We start from the raw sequence: 18,694 nt of genomic DNA on the forward strand, positions 1-18,694 counted from the left end.
AGAAACCAAGCAGATTTGACCTAAATCTTGCTACAACTTGATGTTAATATCATAGAAAGTCAAAGTGAATAGTAAAGGTTAACTTCCTCATCACAGGAGTTTTTGATACGTGAACAGAACCAGGAGAATTAGTAGTTAGGCAGTAGGCATACAGAGATAGTTAGGACTCCAGTATTTAAATGCATATATTAGGTAACTATCCCAAAGAAGAATAAGAGGCAGGGTCTATTAAAAAGGAAACTTTGGGGGCATCTGGCTGGCTCAATTGGTAGAGAATGTATGTGACTCTTGATCTCAGGGTCGTGAGTTCAAGCCCCACCTTAGACATAGAGCTTACATTTAAAAAAAAAAAGAAAAATGGCACAAAAATAGACACTCAGATCAATGAAACAGAATAGAGAACCCAGAAATGGACCCACAAACATATGGCCAATTAATCTTTAACAAAGCAGGAATGAATATCCAATGGAATAAAGACAGGCTCTTCAGCAAATGGTGCTGGGAAAACTGGACAGCAACATGCAGAAAAACGAACCTGGACCACTTTCTTACAGCATACACAAAAATAAACTCAAAATGGATGAAAGACCTAAATGTAAGACAGGAAGCCATCAAAATCCTCGAGGAGAAAGCAGGCAAAAACCTCTTTGATCTTGGCCGCAGCAACTTCTTACTCAACACATCTCCAGAGGCAAGGGAATCAAAAGCAAACATGAACTATTGGGACCTCATCAAAATAAAAAGCTTCTACACAGCAAAGGAAACAAGCAGCAAAACTAAAAGGCAACCAACAGAATGGGAGAAGATATTTGCAAACGACGTATCAGATAAAGGATTAGTATCCAAAATCTATAAAGAACTTACCAAATTCAACACCCAAAAAACAAATAATCCAGTGAAGAGATGGGCAAAAAACATGAATAGACACTTCTCCAAAGAAGACATCCAGACAGCCAATCGACACATGAAAAAATGCTCAAGGGGCACCTGGGTAGCTCAGTCAGTTAAGCCTCTGACTGCAGCTTCAGGTCATGATCTTGTACTCTGGGAGTTCGAGCCCCTCAGGCTCTGTGCTGACAGCTCAGAGCCTGAAGCCTGCTTCGGATTTTGTGTCTCCTTCTCTCTCTACCCCTCCGCCTCTCACGCTCTCTCTCGCTCTCTCTCTTTCTCAAAAATAAATAAACATTAAAAAAAGAAAGAAAAAAAAAGAAAAAATGCTCAACATCACTCATCATCAGGGAACTACAAATCAAAACCACAATGAGACGCCACTTCAAACCTGTCAGAATGGCTAACATTAACAACCCAGGCGACAACAGATGGCGGCGAGGATGCAGAGAAAGAGGATCTCTTTTGCATTGTTGGTGGGAATGCAAGCTGATGCAGCCACTCTGGAAAACAGTATGGAGGTTCCTCAAAAAATTAAAAATATAGAACTACCCTATGACCAGCAATTGCACTACTAGGTATTGATCCAAGGGATACAGGTGTGCTGTTTCAAAGAGGCACATGCACCCCAATGTTTATAGCAGTGCTATCAACAATAACCAAAGTATGGAAAGAGCCCAAATGTCCACTGATGGATGAATGGATAAAGAAGATGTGGTATATATATACATGGAATATTACTTGGCAATCAAAAAGAATGAAATCTTGCTATTTGCAACTACATGGATGGAACTAGAGGGTATTATGCCAAATGAAATTAATCAGAGGAAGACAAACAGCATATGACTTTACTCATATGAGGACTTTAAAATACAAAATGAACATAAGGGAAGGGAAGGAAGAATAATATAAAAACAGGGAGGGGAACAAAACATAAAAAACTCTTAAATATACAGAACAAACAGAGGGTTGCTGGAGGGGTTGTGGGAGGGGGGATGGGCTAAATGGGTAAGGGACATTAAGGAATCTACTTCTGAAATCATTGTTGCACTATATGTTAACTAACTTGGATATAAATTTAAAAATAAATAAATTATTAAAAATAAGAAAGAAAGAAAGAAAGAAAGAAAGAGAAAGAAAGAAAGAAGGAAAGAAAGAAAGAAAAAGAAAAATTTGTATAACCTACTTATTGTCTGCTATGATTACTCTTACCACTAGATGGAAGTCTACATGTAAGGTAATCTGCTTAGTGAAAGAACTAGAAACAGAATCCACAGCTGAAAAATCAATTACAGAATAATGAAATGCAAGTGCTTTTGAGGCATGTTGAACCCATGAATCTGCAAAATTCAAGACAGTGGGGGGGAAAATATGTATCCTGCAGATGTATCTTTTGGCTGACTGCTACCAAAACTGCATACCCACAAAAACTAAATGTTTCCTCCCTAGTGAATTGCTTAACTTGATTTGTTCTCCAAGAACCACAACCTTGGCAACATCTATCAAAATATGAGCTATGTTTAAAGTTGTCTAAATCTGACTTACCACCCTAAGAGAAGTAGGCACTCTCTGACTACTTTTTCAACTGTCTGGCTCTGAAATATGGCTTTCAATGTGTCACTTTCTGGGAGAGCTGTTAGATAGGAATACACAGAAGTATTAAACGAGGGGCTATTCTTCCTTTTTCTGCATATAAATTTAAACTGGTATCATGAAAAGTTGTATATATAGAGAAAGGATAAAACAAACCCCATGTGCCCAAGCTGGCAGCATTTTTATATAACAAAAACAGTTCAAAGTTGACAAGTAGTACTACAAGGTTTCAGCAAATAATATCCAATTTCTTAGACAAGAAACATTTATATCCTAAAGTCCAAGGTTTTGTAATTAGGACCTCTTATCTCTAATTTAGACGCCAAAAGTCTGCAAAAGTATATTTGTCCTCTACATTTGATCTCAACATAAACTAATTTCAAAGTACTAGAGCAACTTAACCTGAAATAAATTATTTAGAAATTAAAGAATTCCTGGAGCGTCTGGGTGGCTCAGTGGGTTAAGCATCTGATTTTGGCTCAGGTCGTGATCTCATGGTTTGTGGGCTGGAGCCCCGCATCCGGCTCTGTGCTGACAGTGGGAGCCTACTTCAGACTCTTTCTCTCCCTCTATCTCTGCCCCCCACCTCAAAAAATAAACAAACATTTAAAAAAATTGTTTTTTAAGAAACTAAAGAATTCCTGATTGCTTATCTTCACCTTAACATTTTTGGAAATCTGACCTAAGATTTTGCCCTATAGAATGACGACCCAATGTCCTCAGTCAAGAGGGCTAATTATACTTCCTCAAAGTATCAGTAACACAAATTTATTAACATGTATTTACTTGCCAGTTTGTATCCTTTTTGGGTGTCACAAGAATTGGTATTAATTCTGCTGCTGCCACCTCTCTTAATTTTTCTCCGTCAGGCAGGTATACAATAAGAAAGTTTATTCGAATTAGAAAAATTACATCAAAATTCCTTATTTGGAGAAAGTTCTAAAAGATGCTTTGCTGACAATACAGTGTCTTTCTTATCATTACCTAAAATCTGTTTACTACTCAGAAAAGTATAGTCCAAACTTCAGGAGACTCTCTTTTCCAACAGACTTTAAATGACATGAGCCTCAGGCAACTAAAACACAAAGTACTTCTATGTATGATCAGATTAGGTTCCAAAGACTACTTCTAAATCTATTTGTTCCAAAGTCCAGAGTGATCCTATCCAAGAGACAGCAAGTGCTTTTGCTCTGACATGTGACATTCATATCTTTAAAAAGAGCTTCTATTACCTTAGTCAATATTCTACAAACCTAATCATAAGTCTCTTCAACTAGCATAAGAAGGTGAAATCATAGTCACTCATGTGTCATTTAAAATCAAACTAACCATGATCTACTGAGTGCTTTGTAATTTTAAGAAATCATAAGGTATAGGGACAAGACACTAAGGTAATTTGCTGGCCTCCAGAAGTTTAAAATTCACTCAGCTTTTATTTTTTCCCCCCCACTACCTCTATTTTCAAAAATACAAGTAGCCAATTGCAGGTATAATTAAGCACAGGAGCACCTAGAGATGACTTTGAAAATTAGGTTGTAAACAATTTTTGTTTGATTGTATTTGCATATATACGTTATTTTAAAGGGCTCTTTAGGCAACTGCTAAAAATCCTTTGCATTGCAAGCGATTATGAGACTTTTTCACAGCAGTACGTCTTAAGCAACCTCCACTTTGGGAAAACACATACCTTCCCACTCCGTCTGAATGACACCAACTGTTGAGAAGATGGAATGCTGAAAAGATAGCATTCTAATATATGGGATTTTATGGTGCATCAAGTATGTAATACTTCCGAAATACTTTTTGAAAGTTTAAATATTCTAATGTCTTTTCAACACTTTTATTTCTCAATACCCAAAAAGAATCTATGTTGTCAGTTAAAATACTTACACTTTAATAAAATTTAGGCTTTATCCCCTATACAATCTTAATATACATACCCTGTATTTACATTTTCAATAAAGGGGAACCAGGGTGGCTCAGTTGGTTAAGTGTCCAACTTCGGCTCAGGTCATAATCTCACAGTTCACGAGTTCAAGCCCTACATGGGCTCTGCGCTAACAGTGTGGAGCCTGTTTCAGATCCTCTGTCCCCCTCTCTCTCTGCCCCTCCCCATAAACATTTAAAAAATAAAAATAAAAAAATAAACCTTCAATGAAAACTGTTAACACATGATGTAGGCATGTTTCACACTGGTGGACTTTGATTGCAAGAGCCTGGTCACAAGGATAGCTGCCACAAAATGACCTTACCAAAAGAAAAAATATTAATAAAGTAAGCCTTGACACTTGAGTGAAGAAACTATTATTGCAACCAAGGGAAGGACTGTGGGGATTCTAAAATGCAAAAAAACTTAAAAATGATAAGTAGACTTAAGTATACAAAAGCTAGCCATACTTCAAAGTACAACTTCCAGTGCATGTAGCAATCTCCAATCAAACTATAAAAGAAAGTCATTGATGATAATGCCAAGTATAATATTACTAAATTGTATCACTGTATACTTTCTTGGTTTCTCCCCCAATTCTGTTTCCTATTATTTGGTGAGTTATTCTTTAGCTTCATTAATATTACTTACTTGGTTTTATTTTTGTAATTGTGTTCAACATGAAAATAAGTGAAGAACTTTCTCATTATATAATCCCAATATCACTCTTTAGGTTAGTTTCTAAATTAATAAGGTTCTCCCCTACCCAAAGGTATAATTAAAACACATTTAGCAAATGTAGCTCTCATTATTGTGGCATGCAATTACAAATTTAATATTAAGACCTCTGTAGTATCTATATTTCATTCATGAATTTTGCTTTTTATTCATAGTGATAGAACCCAGCTAAGAGGGCTTTATCTCTAATCAGATGACATATTATCTTAAAACTGTCAAATAATGTTTTACTTATTTATAATAACACATTTCAGAGACTTGGACAAAGATCAACCAAACTATTTTAATTTTCTATGGGAAAAAATGAAAAGAACAAATAAATAAAAACACAATCATATAATGTTACATTTCTGAAGTGGATATAGCTTTATGTGATATGTTGGACATTTTCTGTTAAACTGGGGGAAGTTTATTTGTCATAGATTGGCTCAGATTATTATTGCATTTTTGTAATCTTACTGAGTCCCAAGAAATTAGTTTTATGCTACATAATAAACTCTGGTCAGTAAACAAGAGAAATAAAGCTCAAACTTGACTACATTTATTTGAAACTGATCCATATGTCTTTAAACGAAACATCTCATCTCCGTATTTGTGTATACAAGCAATATTTTAATTATGTATTAATTTTTCAAAAGCCAAAGTGTTATTACTTCAGCACAATTAAATTCAGTAGGGGGTGACTAAATTTTTCTATGGTTCCATTTCATTCTGGTGTCCAGCTTTCATAGTTCAACCTGACAAATCACCTGTATTTAATCTAGTAACTGATACTATTATTATGTTTTCATATGATCATCTTAAAAGTTATGGCTTTATAGTGTTATAGTTATGAATTTCACACTAACACATTTCCCGTTATAAAATGTACTATCATTAACGCACTCCATATTTGAATAATTACTTATAAGGTAGATCACAAAACTTGTGAACATCTGACAAAATCATTTTCCCCACTATATTACTACAGTTTTACACTTGATTACAAAAAAGAATGATAGATTTCCTACAAAATTTTAAGTATAACTAAAGACCATAACACAAAAGATAACACAAGATCATTAACTGCCCAATCCATGGTACAAACAATAAAAGATGTACAAATTCAGTAGGAGAGAGGCGCCTAGGTGGCTCGGTCAGTTAAGCGTCCAACTTCAGCTCAGGTCATGATCTCATGGCTCATGAGTTTGAGCCCTGCATCAGGCCTTCTGCTGTCAGTGTAGAACCTCTTCAGATCCTCTGTCCCCCTCTCTCTCTCCCCCTCCCCCGCTCATTCTCATACTCTCTCTCTCTCAAAAATAAACATTAAAAAAAAAAGAAGGTAGGAGAGAAACTCTCACTCTTATACAAGAGATGAGATTTGAGGTAGATCTTAAAGATGAATAGGGTTTGGACAGTGGAAAAAAGAAATAAGTAGTACTTAAATAAGGGGCTTGTTGGTTTGGTTGGTTTTTTAAGAAACATAAAATGTGGGGCACCTGGGTGCCTCAGTCGATTAAGCATCCAACTCTCGGTATCGGCTTGGGTCATGATCCCACAGTTTCATGAGTTCAAGCCCCTCATCCGGCTCTGCTCTGGCAGCGCAGAACCTGCTTGGGATTCTCTCTCTCTCTCTCTCTCTCTCTCTCTCTCTCTCTCTGCCCCCTCCCACTCACACTGTCTCTGTCTCTCTCAAAATAAATTTAAAAAAGAAAAGAAAAGAAAAGAAACATAAAATATGTTCTCCACATACTTATGGCAAGCCCTTTTCAAAACATAACGTTAAATAGAGGGGAGTATACAGAGGGGTTAACGAAATAGAGCAGTGGACATCTGTTTTTTTGCATACCCGACATCTATTTCCCCCTTCCTCTGGTAAGAGCACCCCTATTCTCCTTTGGGCAATAAGCTCTCCCCATCTTTCAATGTATGTGGTTTGCCACCAATATCGACCCTACTCTCTGGGCAGCAAGTGTGAGCTCAGGACCCAGGCTTAACCAATGGAAACATTCTATCCTCCTCATTAATTCAGACAAAGGCCCACAGAGTCAAACCAGGAAAAGATTTAATTCCAGAGTCATGCTAGATGCTAAGATTGCTAAACCTGTGGAATGTGAGACTGAAGCTGCTGGTGGTCCTTTACTGCATCTTTTGTAAAGAACTTGCCTTTTCAAAAAGCAGGAAAAAAAGGAAGGAAACCAAATCTAAGGAAGCAAGAAGCAGATGCCTCATGACACTGAGATTTGAGAATTTCAATACAGACTAAGCCATGCTCGATCTACCCCTTGGACTTTTCATTTTCTTAAGCCAATCGATAGCATCTCTTTGTTTAAGCTAGTTTAAGTTTCTGTCACATATAACTGAAAGAATCCTAATAAATATAAATGCTAAAAATGTCACCCCCTAGGGGCGCCTGGGTGGCTCAGTCAGTTGGGCGCCCAACTTCGGCTCAGGTCATGATCTCACAGCTCATGAGTTCGAGCCCCGCGTCAAGCTATTGTGCTGACCATTCGGAACCTGGAGCCTGCTTCGGATTCTGTGTGTGTGTCTCTCTCTGCCCCTAACCCACTCACATTCTGTCTCTATCCTTCTCAAGAATAAACATTTTTTTTTAATTAAAAAAAAAATGTCAGCCCCTAGTATAAATCCCAGCCCCTCTTTGGTCATTTTGGTATTCCGCCTCCCTACTTCTTCCTTGGGAAATCTCTCTTCTCCTAGATCATCTCTTGCTGGGCTCATTATCACCACTGCCTCTAAAGCCTGCCCTAAGGCTGTGGCTGGCAGCCTCTACTAGGAAGTTACCCTCTCTTCTCCATATTTTCTTTTTAATTTTTATCTTATCACTTGTGCTTCTCCTTTCTGTACCATTTTTCCAATGCTTCTTGGCTTTTTAATAAGCCAGTCTTGGGTTTTCTTACAATGTGAACTTCTGTTCAGCCAAATGCACCAATCACAGCACACAGCACGCAGCCTTTGGTTCTTCAGCTCAGCTCATTTCGGTGATTTTCATTGTCCCACATTATTCAAAGTTTCGTTTAAAAAAAAATAACAAAACTTTCAAGCTTAATGCTGTGTTATGCCAAATAACTGATGCTGATATTAAATCTAAATTCAGGATAAAAGGGTATTACTCTAATAAGTATAACTAAAAACTACACTTGTTCAAAAGATTCATGTGCAATACCCAGACCTAGAACAAGGCCAAAAAAAATTATTAGACATTAGACCCTGGCAGAAATGCAATTAACTCTTTTAAAATTATATATATTTCAAGATCATTACAAACAACAATTTCTAAAACTTCGTATAACTACCTACCGGAAACCCCATTTAAAGATAGGGAAATACGAAAGTAACTTGCTCAAAGACACAAACTGCTTTAATTGAGAGAACAGTATCAATAAACAACACACCCTCTGTGATCTCTGCAAGTTTGAAACTGCAAAGATCAGTAAGGTAATACTAACACTTTACACATCAGCATGCCTCAAAAAAATAAAATACAGATAAGCAATAGTTATCAGGTTAAATATAATTTAACAGTCTTGGGGGCTTGGGTGGCTCAATCCGTTGAGCGTCCAACCTCAGCTCAGGTCATAAGCTCACAGTTTGTGAGTTCAAGCCCCACATGAGGCTCTCTGTTGTCAGCACAGAGCCCACTTTGGATCCTCTGCCCTGCTCTCTCTCTGCCCCTTCCCTGCTGGTTCTATATCAAAATAAATACATAAACTTTAAAAAAATAGATAAATATAATTTAACAGTCTTGCTCTAGGTTCTTTATTCCAGGAAACAGTCATTCTATCTAGAAAGCATATAGACTTTTACAAGTTTACATGCAAATAAGTGTGTCAGTGCAAATTTAACCACCCATCACTCCCTTGTCTTCTCTGATGTGTTTCTGTCCCTCCTCATTCTTTCAGATCCTACCCAGTATCTCATACTCTTCCATAGAAGTCTTAGGAAGTGCTACAGCAAGAGAGGCAAAGAATTAGAGTGAGATGATTATCCACATGTGCCAGTTATTGATTTCATGCCTCTCACCCACCGTTGCCTACTCTGCAAAAATGGAGCTGGAGCCCTTAAATATATTTCCTTCTCCAGGCACCTGGATGGCTCAGTTGGTTAAGTATCCAACTCCTGGTTTCCACTCCGGTTATGATCTCAGGGTTCGTGGTTTGACCCCCCCGCCCCCAGTGTGGAGCCTGCTTGGGATTCTCTCTTTCCCTCTCTCTCTCTGCCTCTCCCCACTCATAAGCTCTCTCTCAAAATAAATTTGTTTACTTAAAGTTTATGTATTTTCTTCTCCAGCTGGCATGACAATGAGAGTTCATAAAGAACACAGGGGTGACACTGCAGGAGGAGGAGCCTTTCCCTTTCCCTGGCCCCAGGGCACTCCACTAGGAAAGCTCCTGCAGCATGCACAGCTTCTCCAGTACCCAGATCCCACAGCATAGGCAGCTTCTCCAGTGACAGCCTCCTGCAGTCTATGGCACTGAGCAGCACCCATAAGCCAGTAGCTCCCTAGGAACAGCTTTCCCCAGTACCCTAAAGCGTGGATTTCTAGCAGGTTCTATAAGGTGAATTTCCAACAAGTTCCACCACAGCAACTTTTCTGCCATTCAATGTGAGCCATAGCCATGCCTTAAACAAAGCGTGGACCTCTTTCTTGTACGTTCTATCTCAGCCCTAAGGATTATAGTGGATTCTTATTTTTTTTTAATCAAGGTATAAATGGCAAATAAAATTGCAAGATGTTTAAAGTGTACAACATGATGATTCAATATATATAAGCTGATTCTGATATCTACTATTTATATAATCTTTAGAGATCTCTTTTACTTACTAGCCAATCCCTGTTAACTCCAATCCCACTATAGTTAACAATTCTTTATGTTAAACACTTTTTGCTCAAATTACTGTATAGTTTCTGTGTCCTAGTTGAACCTCAACTGATCTATCAGGTAAAACTAGCAAACCATCAGCACAAAATAGATGGGCTCTGGCATTTCTAGAAAAAAACCCATCCTAAAAAATGATTAATAACAGTGTAGTTAAGAGAATTCATACAAGGTAACCAGAGGGTATCTTCAAGAAGGAAATGAGATCACTGCTGTTAAAAAATAATAATAATAATAAGCATTAATATAATCAACTGTAGTGTATCCCTCCCAAAGATAAAATAAGGCAAACTGGTGTACATAACTTGTATATTCTTTGTGCAAATTACCAAATTTGCATTTAGCAATTGGCTTCTTGTGAGCCTGAATGGAGTCAGTCTCCTCAAACCCACCTAATGGATAAAATAGTGTCTGAACTCACAATAACAAAAACAGACTGCCACTCTCTGATGACCTTCCACATAACCAACCAGCAACCTCCAGCTTTAACATTTGTTAATCTCACAAACTCTACAAAAGGTCAGAAGCAAAGAAAAGTAAGCCACTTTTATGTGGATTATTTTAAAATTCTATTCCTTCTTCCCCTCTCCGTCCACAAGACTGGCCTTGTCTATAAATATAATGATCAAACCCTCTAAGCCAGGTAATTGATAAAAATATAAAATGAAATGATTCAGATTCAAGAAAGACCATTGAAGCAGGTCTGCATGGCTCAGTCAGTTAAGTGTCCAAACTCTTGATCTCAGAGCACATCATGATCTCACAATTCATGGGGTCAAGCCCCAAGTCAGGCTCTGTGCTGACAGTGTGAAGCCCGTTTGGGATTCTCTCTCTCTCCCTCTCTCCCTGTCCTCCTGCTCACTTGTGCTCTCTCTAAATAAATAAATAAATAAACTTTAAAAATGAAAAAAAGAGGGGCGCCTGGGTGGCGCAGTCGGTTAAGCGTCCGACTTCAGGCAGGTCACGATCTCGCGGTCCGTGAGTTCGAGCCCCGCGTCAGGCTCCGGGCGGATGGCTCAGAGCCTGGAGCCTGCTTCCGATTCTGTGTCTCCCTCTCTCTCTGCCCCTCCCCCGTTCATGCTCTGTCTCTCTCTGTCCCAAAAATGAATAAACGTTGAAAAAAAAAATGAAAAAAAAATGAAAAAAATAAAAATCACTGAAGAATCTATTCCTGTGCCTGCTTTGGCAGCACATATACTAAAATTGAAGAATCTATTCCTCATTACCCTTCACGTAGAATATTTTTTAATGTTTATTTATTTTTGAAAGAGAGAGAGAGGGAGAGAGAGAGAAAATACAAGCGGGGGAGGGGAAGAAAGAGAGGGGGACAGAGCCTGTCACAGGGCTCAAACTCATGAACCGTGAGATCACGACCTGAGCCAAAGTCCCACACTCAGCCAACTGAGCCACCCAGGTGCCCCCCTTCGGATAGGATTTGACAGCACAAATACAAAACTGGATTCAGGTATTTAAATCATGTTTTCCCACTTGTGCATGTGAGAAGAGGCAAGTCTTCCAAAGATCAGTAGTTTCCATTTTTCACTTTTTTTTTTCCATCTATCACTTTTCTTGAAGGGTCACACTGCTGTCTTATCAAAGGAAGAACAATATAACAAAAAAGTCTTCAGGAAATTATGTGTTGAGTAACCAATATTCCACTCTCTACGGTGTATTTACATTAGCAGAATACAGGACCCTTTCCCCATCTATAGGACTTTCCTTATCCTCCAAAAACAATTCCAAAATGGAATGCAAGCATCCAGTAAGTAGTCGTTTCCTAAGCTTCCTGCTGTTCCTAAATTCTAGAAACAGGCTTGGGCCCCAAAACTTGGACACTGCTGGCATATTAACTGTCACCAACTTATGACAAATGTTATCACTACCATGGCTTGTTATGCTTCCCTCCAACCCTGGATGTTCCCATTTGCTTTTCTAAGTTCACAGCAGGTTTCTTTTTCCCCGTGAGTTTTGGGGTTAAAAAGCTTGTGACTCTCTGTTATCAATTTCCCCTCTTCATCTAATAATAGCACTTTTATTATATGTCTGTTTAATTCAAAAAGTACTGAACTGGGCGCCTATATGGCTCAGTTGTCAAGCATCTAACTTCGGCTCAGGTCATGATCTCACGGTTCATGAGTTCAAGTCCCACATCGGACAAGCTTGAACCCTGCATCGGGTGAGCTCGTGCTCTGCTTCAGGTGAGGCTCACTTCTCTCTCTCTCTCTCTCTCTCTCTCTCTCTCTCCCTCACTCTCTCTCTTCCCCCTTTCTCTGTCTCTCTCTCCCTCTGCCCCTCCTGGGATTCTCTCTCTGCCCCTCTCTCACTTGTGCCCTCTCTCTCTCTCTCTCTCTCTCTCTCAAAAAAAAAAAAAAAAAAAAAAAAAAAAGGTACTGAACTGTATTTCCCTACTGCCAATTATGTAGGAGAAATGGCTACAGATTTTCCTGCCTTAGCTTTTCTCTCTTTGGCCTTTGAAAGTCTTAAATATTTTTATATTGCTATTGGTAGAGTGGATAGCTTCTATTTGTGGATTCCCCTTTAGAATTGTTCACTTAAGAGTAACTTGAAAGTAGGGGACGCTGGGTGGCTCAGTCACTTGAGCATCCAACTTCGGCTCAGGTCATGATCTCAGTTCCTAAGATCAAGCCCCGCATCAGGCTCTGAGCTGACAGCATGGAGCCTACTTGGAATTCTTTCTCTCCCTCTCTCTCTGCCTCTCCCCCACACAAGCACACACACACATACTCTCTCTCAAAATAAACTTAAAAAAAAAGACTATTATTCATTCCTTATTGACCACCTATGCAAAGCTAGGCACCAGGAATATGTAATAAAAATAAACATGTGTCCTGCCTTCAAAAAGCCTTACAGAAACCTGAATTTTCTTTTATAATAGGAAATTGATAAAAGTTTCAAATTCAAATAAAATTCTGTAAATACCTGCTGATCATATAACTAAACCTGGCACTTAAAACTTAAATTCAATTGGCAACATCCTTTAAAGGAATTCAAACTACTCCTGCTACAGACTAGTATTTTGTCTTCAGGTTTTCATCACAATTCAAGATTTTAAAGCAGGATGAGAGATGAGCTCATCAAATTTATCAATCCCCTCTACAGTGTCCAGGCACCAATGATCAACCATTTATAGACACCTCCAAGAGTGAAAAACTCTTCCCTGTAAGATATTAACACACTCAACCATGTCTATCTCAGCTAGGGAAGGAGTCCAGTGCCCATTCATAAACCCAACTTCCCAAGACTTGGAATCTCTTATTCAATACAAATGGCACCAAGAGACACCAAAGTGTTTACACTTTACACTGAGGCAATGAGAATAATCTCACTCTACTAAATTCTAATATATAAGTAATCAGTTGAGACAACTAAGGTCTCAAGGCTGTGGCAAGACCACCTGGAAATTCTTTCTGGGAAAAGCTATCTTTTGGTGTGCATGTAGAAATTATGATTTCTTAAACTGCAGATCTGTTCTTTAGTTCTACCAGGAAAAAGAAAATCTATCACATAATGAATGGTTATTACCTGCTAGGCTCAGTACTAAGCACTTTATTTTTTTTATTTTTTTTCTTAATGTTTATTTATTTTTGAGAGAGAGAGAAACAGAGTGTGAGTGCAGGAGGGGCAGAGAGAGAGGAAGACACGGAATCTGAAGCAGGCTCCAGGCTCTGAGCTGTCAACATAGAGCCCTACACGGGGCTCAAACTCTCCAACTGTGAGATGATGACCTGAGCTGAAGTTGGATGCTTAACCAACTGAGCCACCCAGGTGCCCCAGGTCTAAGCACTTTAAAAGGACTGTCTAATTTAATACTGACATTCTCTGGAGTAGACACCATTGTGCCCATTTATAAATAAAGACGCTGAAGCTGAGAGAGGTTTAAAAATTGGCTGAGTATTTTATATATGATCCAGCAATCCCGCTTGTATTTATCCAAAAGTATTGAAATCAGGATCTCAAAGAATTACTGGCACTCTCACGTTCACTGAGGCACAATTAACAATCACTAAGGTATGGAACAAGTTAAATGTCCATGGACAGATGAATGGAATAGCAAAATGTGGTATATACACAGAATGGAATATTACTCAGCTTTTAGAAACAAGAAAATTCTGCAATAGGTGACAACATGGATGAACCTTATAAGCCAGGTACTGGAAGACAAATGATTCCACTTCTATATATGAGGTACTAAAATAGTCAATTTCATAGAACGTTAGAGTAGAATGGTGGTTGCCGGGACTGGGAGAGGGGCAATGGGAAGTTACTAATTAACAGGCATAAAGTTCCAGTTAAGCAAGATGAATAAGCTCTTGGGGCGCCTGGGTGGCTCAGTCGGCTGAGCATCCGACTTCGGCTCAGGTCATGATCTCACATTCGTGAGTTCGAGCCCTGCGTCAGGCTCTGTGCTGACAGCTTGGAGCCTGGAACCTGCTTCTGATTTCTGTCTCCCTCTCTCTTTGCCCCTCCCCCGCTCATGCTCTGTCTCTCTCTCTCTCTCTCTGTCAAAAATAAAAAATTTAAAGATGAATAAGCTCTTGAGATATGCTGTACAACATTGTACCTACCGTCAACAATATTATCCCATACACTGAAAATTTTGCTAAGAGGGTTCGCGCGTGGATGGCTCAGTCGGTTCAGCGGCTGACTTCAGCTTCGGTCATGATCTCAGGGTTAGTGAGTTGGGGCCCCTACACAGGGCTCTCGGTCAGTGTGGGGTCGCTTGGGATCCTCTGTCCCCCTCTCTCTCCGCCCTTTCCCACCCTCAGAAATAAACATTTACTTTAATTATTTATTTATTTATTTATTTATTTATTTGCTAAGAGGGTAGCCCTCGTGTTAAGTATTCTAAAGCACAACGAAAATTTTTATTTAATTGGCACAAGAACTCAAACCCATTTCTGGCACTCCAACCCTCGCTCCGACTTTAACACATACACTACGGTACTGACAGAGCTCTCTCCCGGCACTGTGTGACGTTAGGGAATTCGCTTAACAGCTCTGGGCTTGAGTTTCCTCACCAAGGAAGCTCAGCGCAAAAGCAAGCAGAGCTGCCACCACCAACCGGTGGGTCTGCAGCCAACGCTACGGACAGACCTCGGGAGAGGGCATCAACGGGACCAAGTGGAGGCCACGCTGGATCCCAGCTCCTGAGCCAGACCGCAGGCGTGAAGGTGAGAAACGCGGTGGCAGGAAACAACAAAGCGTGGCCCCGCTGGGTCACCATGACCCAAAGGAAAAGCGTCAGTACGACCAGCCCACGGCCTCGTTTCCAAGGAAGCTGGACCAAGAACTCGGCTCACCTCCGGCGGGAATCCCTGGCTGGCACCTCCCCTTCACTCTGCGCCTCTGTCGCCATCTTAGTCAGCAAACTTCTTTCTCCGCCCCCATCTCCGGCCCCGCCCCCACGCCTTCGGATTGGCTAAGGTGTTTCCCCCTTCTTCCATGCGATTGGGTGACTTTACCACCCCTCCGCAACCTAAACAGTTTCATGATATTATTGGTCTATTCAAATTGCTAACGGTCATTGGTCGCCCCCAGCCCTGGCGGAAAAAAAAAAAAAAGGATCCCGGAGGAGACCGAGCCCCGAGACCTGCTGGGGGTTGTAGTTTCTTGTTTTGATTAGCCCTTCGTATTCTACCTACTTTTTAAGGTTCAAGTCAGAAATCCCCAGCCTAGGCTCAAATTATGACACAGAGACACATGGCTAGAAGGCTAGGTATAGCGCGGCAAACAAGAAGTATGTAACTATTACATTTCGTTCACAGCCCGCTTGCTTCAGACAGTCACACAGCACAGCCGTGGGTCACTTCTGCTTCTTTCCACACGCTCCCTTCCGGCTTCCCAGAGAACCCACAGACTTTGCCTCTCTGGTCTGAAACATGGAACCAAAGTCTGCCTAACTTTGTCCCTGACTGAGCTTTAATGCTTAGTGATAGAAATAATAATTCTGCTTGCTCTCCCTGCCTCATGGGCTTCTAGTGAGGATTCACTTCTAGTGAGGCAACAGATGTGGGAACATTGTAAACCTAAGGCATTAATGTTTTTTTCTGTACTGTTTTACTATGCAGGATTTTTCTAGGGATATTTTTCTTGGGGTTCCTTCGGACATCCTTTCCTGTGAGGTTCCTCCCAGCATTCTTCCCTTTCACTAAGCTCTACCCACATGTGTTTCAGTTTCTCAGCAAACTCTTCCTGCCTCCAGCCTTTGCACTTGTTACTTTTTCTGACTGGCCCATTTTTCACTTTATTATTGGTCAGGTCTCAGCTTAAATGTCAGTGGTTGGGATGGCTTCCATGGCCCCCACTATATTAAATCAGTTCACCAACTACACTTTCACAGAGCACTCTATACTCGCCCTTCATAGCTTTCATAACCACTTAAAATTATGTAGTTGTTTGTATGACTATTTATTTCATGTGAAGTTTCCCAACTAGACTTCCTACCACACATGCACAGAGACTACATCTATTTTGCTCCCCATGGCTTCTGACACATAGTGACCTTTCAATAAATAGTTTTTGAACAAATGATTAAACAAGTCCTCAGATTATATAATCCAAAACAAAAACTGAATCTCATGATCCAATAGGTTATTTCAATTGATGACTTCATATTAAAAGTTTGATGAAGAGGCGCCTGGGTGGCTCAGTCAATTAAGCATCTGACTCTTGGTTTCAGCTCAGGGCACGATCTCAGTTCCCGAGTTCGAGCCCCACGTCTGGCTCCACACTAACAGTGAGGAGCCTGCTTGGGATTCTCTCTTCTTCTCTGGCCCTCCCTCACTCTCTCTTTCAAAATAAATATAAGAAAAAAATCTTTACAAAGTTTGATGAAAGTGTTAAAATAAAATTGCTTTATTTTATTTATTTATTTATTTATTTATTTATTTATTTATTTATTTTTTAGAGAGAGAGAAAGAATATGAGAGGGGAAGGGGCAGAGAGAGAGAGAGAGAGAGACGGAAGATCTGAAGTAGGCTCTGTACTGACAGCAGAGAGCCCAATGTGGGAATGGAACTCAACAAACTATGAGATCACGACCTGAGCTGAACTCGGACGCTTAACTGACTGAGCCGCCCAGGTGCCCTATTTTATGTCTTATGTTTAACAGATGATCTCTGTTGAACAAATACATGAAAAGAAACATACAATTCAACAAACACGTATCAGTGAAATTGTTCATTGAACCCGCGACAGACTTGGAAAATCCAAGCTGCATATTTGGTATAAATACAAAGCAAGGAACACAAGGCTCAAATTCTGCAAAGAATTTCTCCCAAGAAGGAACAAGTTTTGTTTTTTGGTTTTTTTTTTTTTTTTTTTTTTCCTAGCTGCATGAGACCCAGCATCAACTGACTGATTGGATTGAATGGCTGTTTTCACACAGAAGAAATGTTCACAACTTTAAAATTTCACTGCTACAACCAGGTAGAATACCACACCACTCTATTTCTGGTTTATCTGTTTTGATGACATTTTTATACAAAGCCCTTACCGTTTGGAGAACTACAGCATGGTAGTTAAGGGCATGGGTTCTGGAGCCAGTAAGCCTACTTTGAAATCCTAGCTCCGTTACTTCTAACCGTGACCCAGACAGCTTATTTCACTTTCTGAGTCCACTTCCTCCTCTGAAAAACGAGGATAATAATAAGTACTCCCCAGCCGATGAGCCTGCCGACAAGCAAGGGGGTCCTGGCTCCCCTGAAATCATCCTTACTCAGTCTGGCTGCTGACTGCCAGCCTGGTGATAAGCATGGCTGTACAGCAGGTATTCATGAACAGTTCAGAAAGTCATCTTGTTTCCAACAGTCTGGCTGAACCGAAGGTCATGGAAAAGTGGCCCCAGCCCTGCAGGAGTGACAGACTGGGAGAGACAAAATGAACACACATAAGTCACATACAACAGAAGTCAGGTTAGAATTACAGAGGACTGGGGCGCCTGGGTGGCGCAGTCGGTTAAATGTCCGACTTCGGCCAGGTCACGATCTCGCGGTCCGTGAGTTCGAGCCCCGCGTCAGGCTCTGGGCTGATGGCTCGGAGCCTGGAGCCTGTTTCCGATTCTGTGTCTCCCTCTCTCTCTGCCCCTCCCCCGTTCATGCTCTGTCTCTCTCTGTCCCAAAAATAAATAAAAACGTTGAAAAAAAAATTTAGAATTACAGAGGACTATATATTCAAGCAGAGAAAAGACTCCTAAGAATTCAGAAGTATGGCGCAGGGAAGAGGGCCAGGGCCACAAATGTCACTGCACCTCCATCTGCCTACCTCCAACAAACTGCAAGCATCTTTTTATATTGTTTAATGACACATATAATACGTGAAGATATTCCCCTTGTAAAAAAAATTTAAGTAATACAGATAAAAATCTCCCTCGTCAACCGCCCCTACCTCTAGTCCCTCCTCTAAGAAACTATTTTCAGTTTAATATATGTTCTTCTAGATCTTTTTCCATACAGTACATTCATTCAGGAAATATTTATCGAGGGGCGCCTGGGTCGCTCAGTCAGTTAAGCATCTGACTTCAGCTCAGGTCATGATCTCGTGGTTCATGAGTTCAAGCCCTGCATTGGGCTCTGTGCTAACCACTCAGAGCGTGGAACCTGCTTCAGATTCTGTGTCTCCCACTCTCTCTGCCCCTCCTCCACTCATCCCC

General features: G+C 40.2%; 1 protein-coding gene across 2 annotated transcripts in view; it reads right to left on the reverse strand.

Annotated features, from left to right (window-relative positions):
• The window catches only part of ARHGAP19 (Rho GTPase activating protein 19), a 78,708-nt gene that overhangs the window by 52,379 nt on the left and 7,635 nt on the right, over positions 1 to 18,694 (reverse strand). The window contains exon 1 of one of the 2 annotated variants that reach the window (XM_015062954.3): positions 15,345 to 15,452. The exons of the other annotated variant lie outside the window; for it this stretch is intronic. Within the exon in view, the coding sequence (XP_014918440.1) occupies positions 15,345 to 15,400 (56 nt within the window). The 5' untranslated portion in view covers positions 15,401 to 15,452. Of the gene's footprint in view, positions 1 to 15,344; positions 15,453 to 18,694 lie in introns of those variants that run through there. 2 annotated transcript variants of the gene reach the window in all.

Source organism: Acinonyx jubatus, chromosome D2 (genome assembly GCF_027475565.1).
Source record: "Acinonyx jubatus isolate Ajub_Pintada_27869175 chromosome D2, VMU_Ajub_asm_v1.0, whole genome shotgun sequence".
Lineage (NCBI taxonomy): Eukaryota > Metazoa > Chordata > Mammalia > Carnivora > Felidae > Acinonyx > Acinonyx jubatus.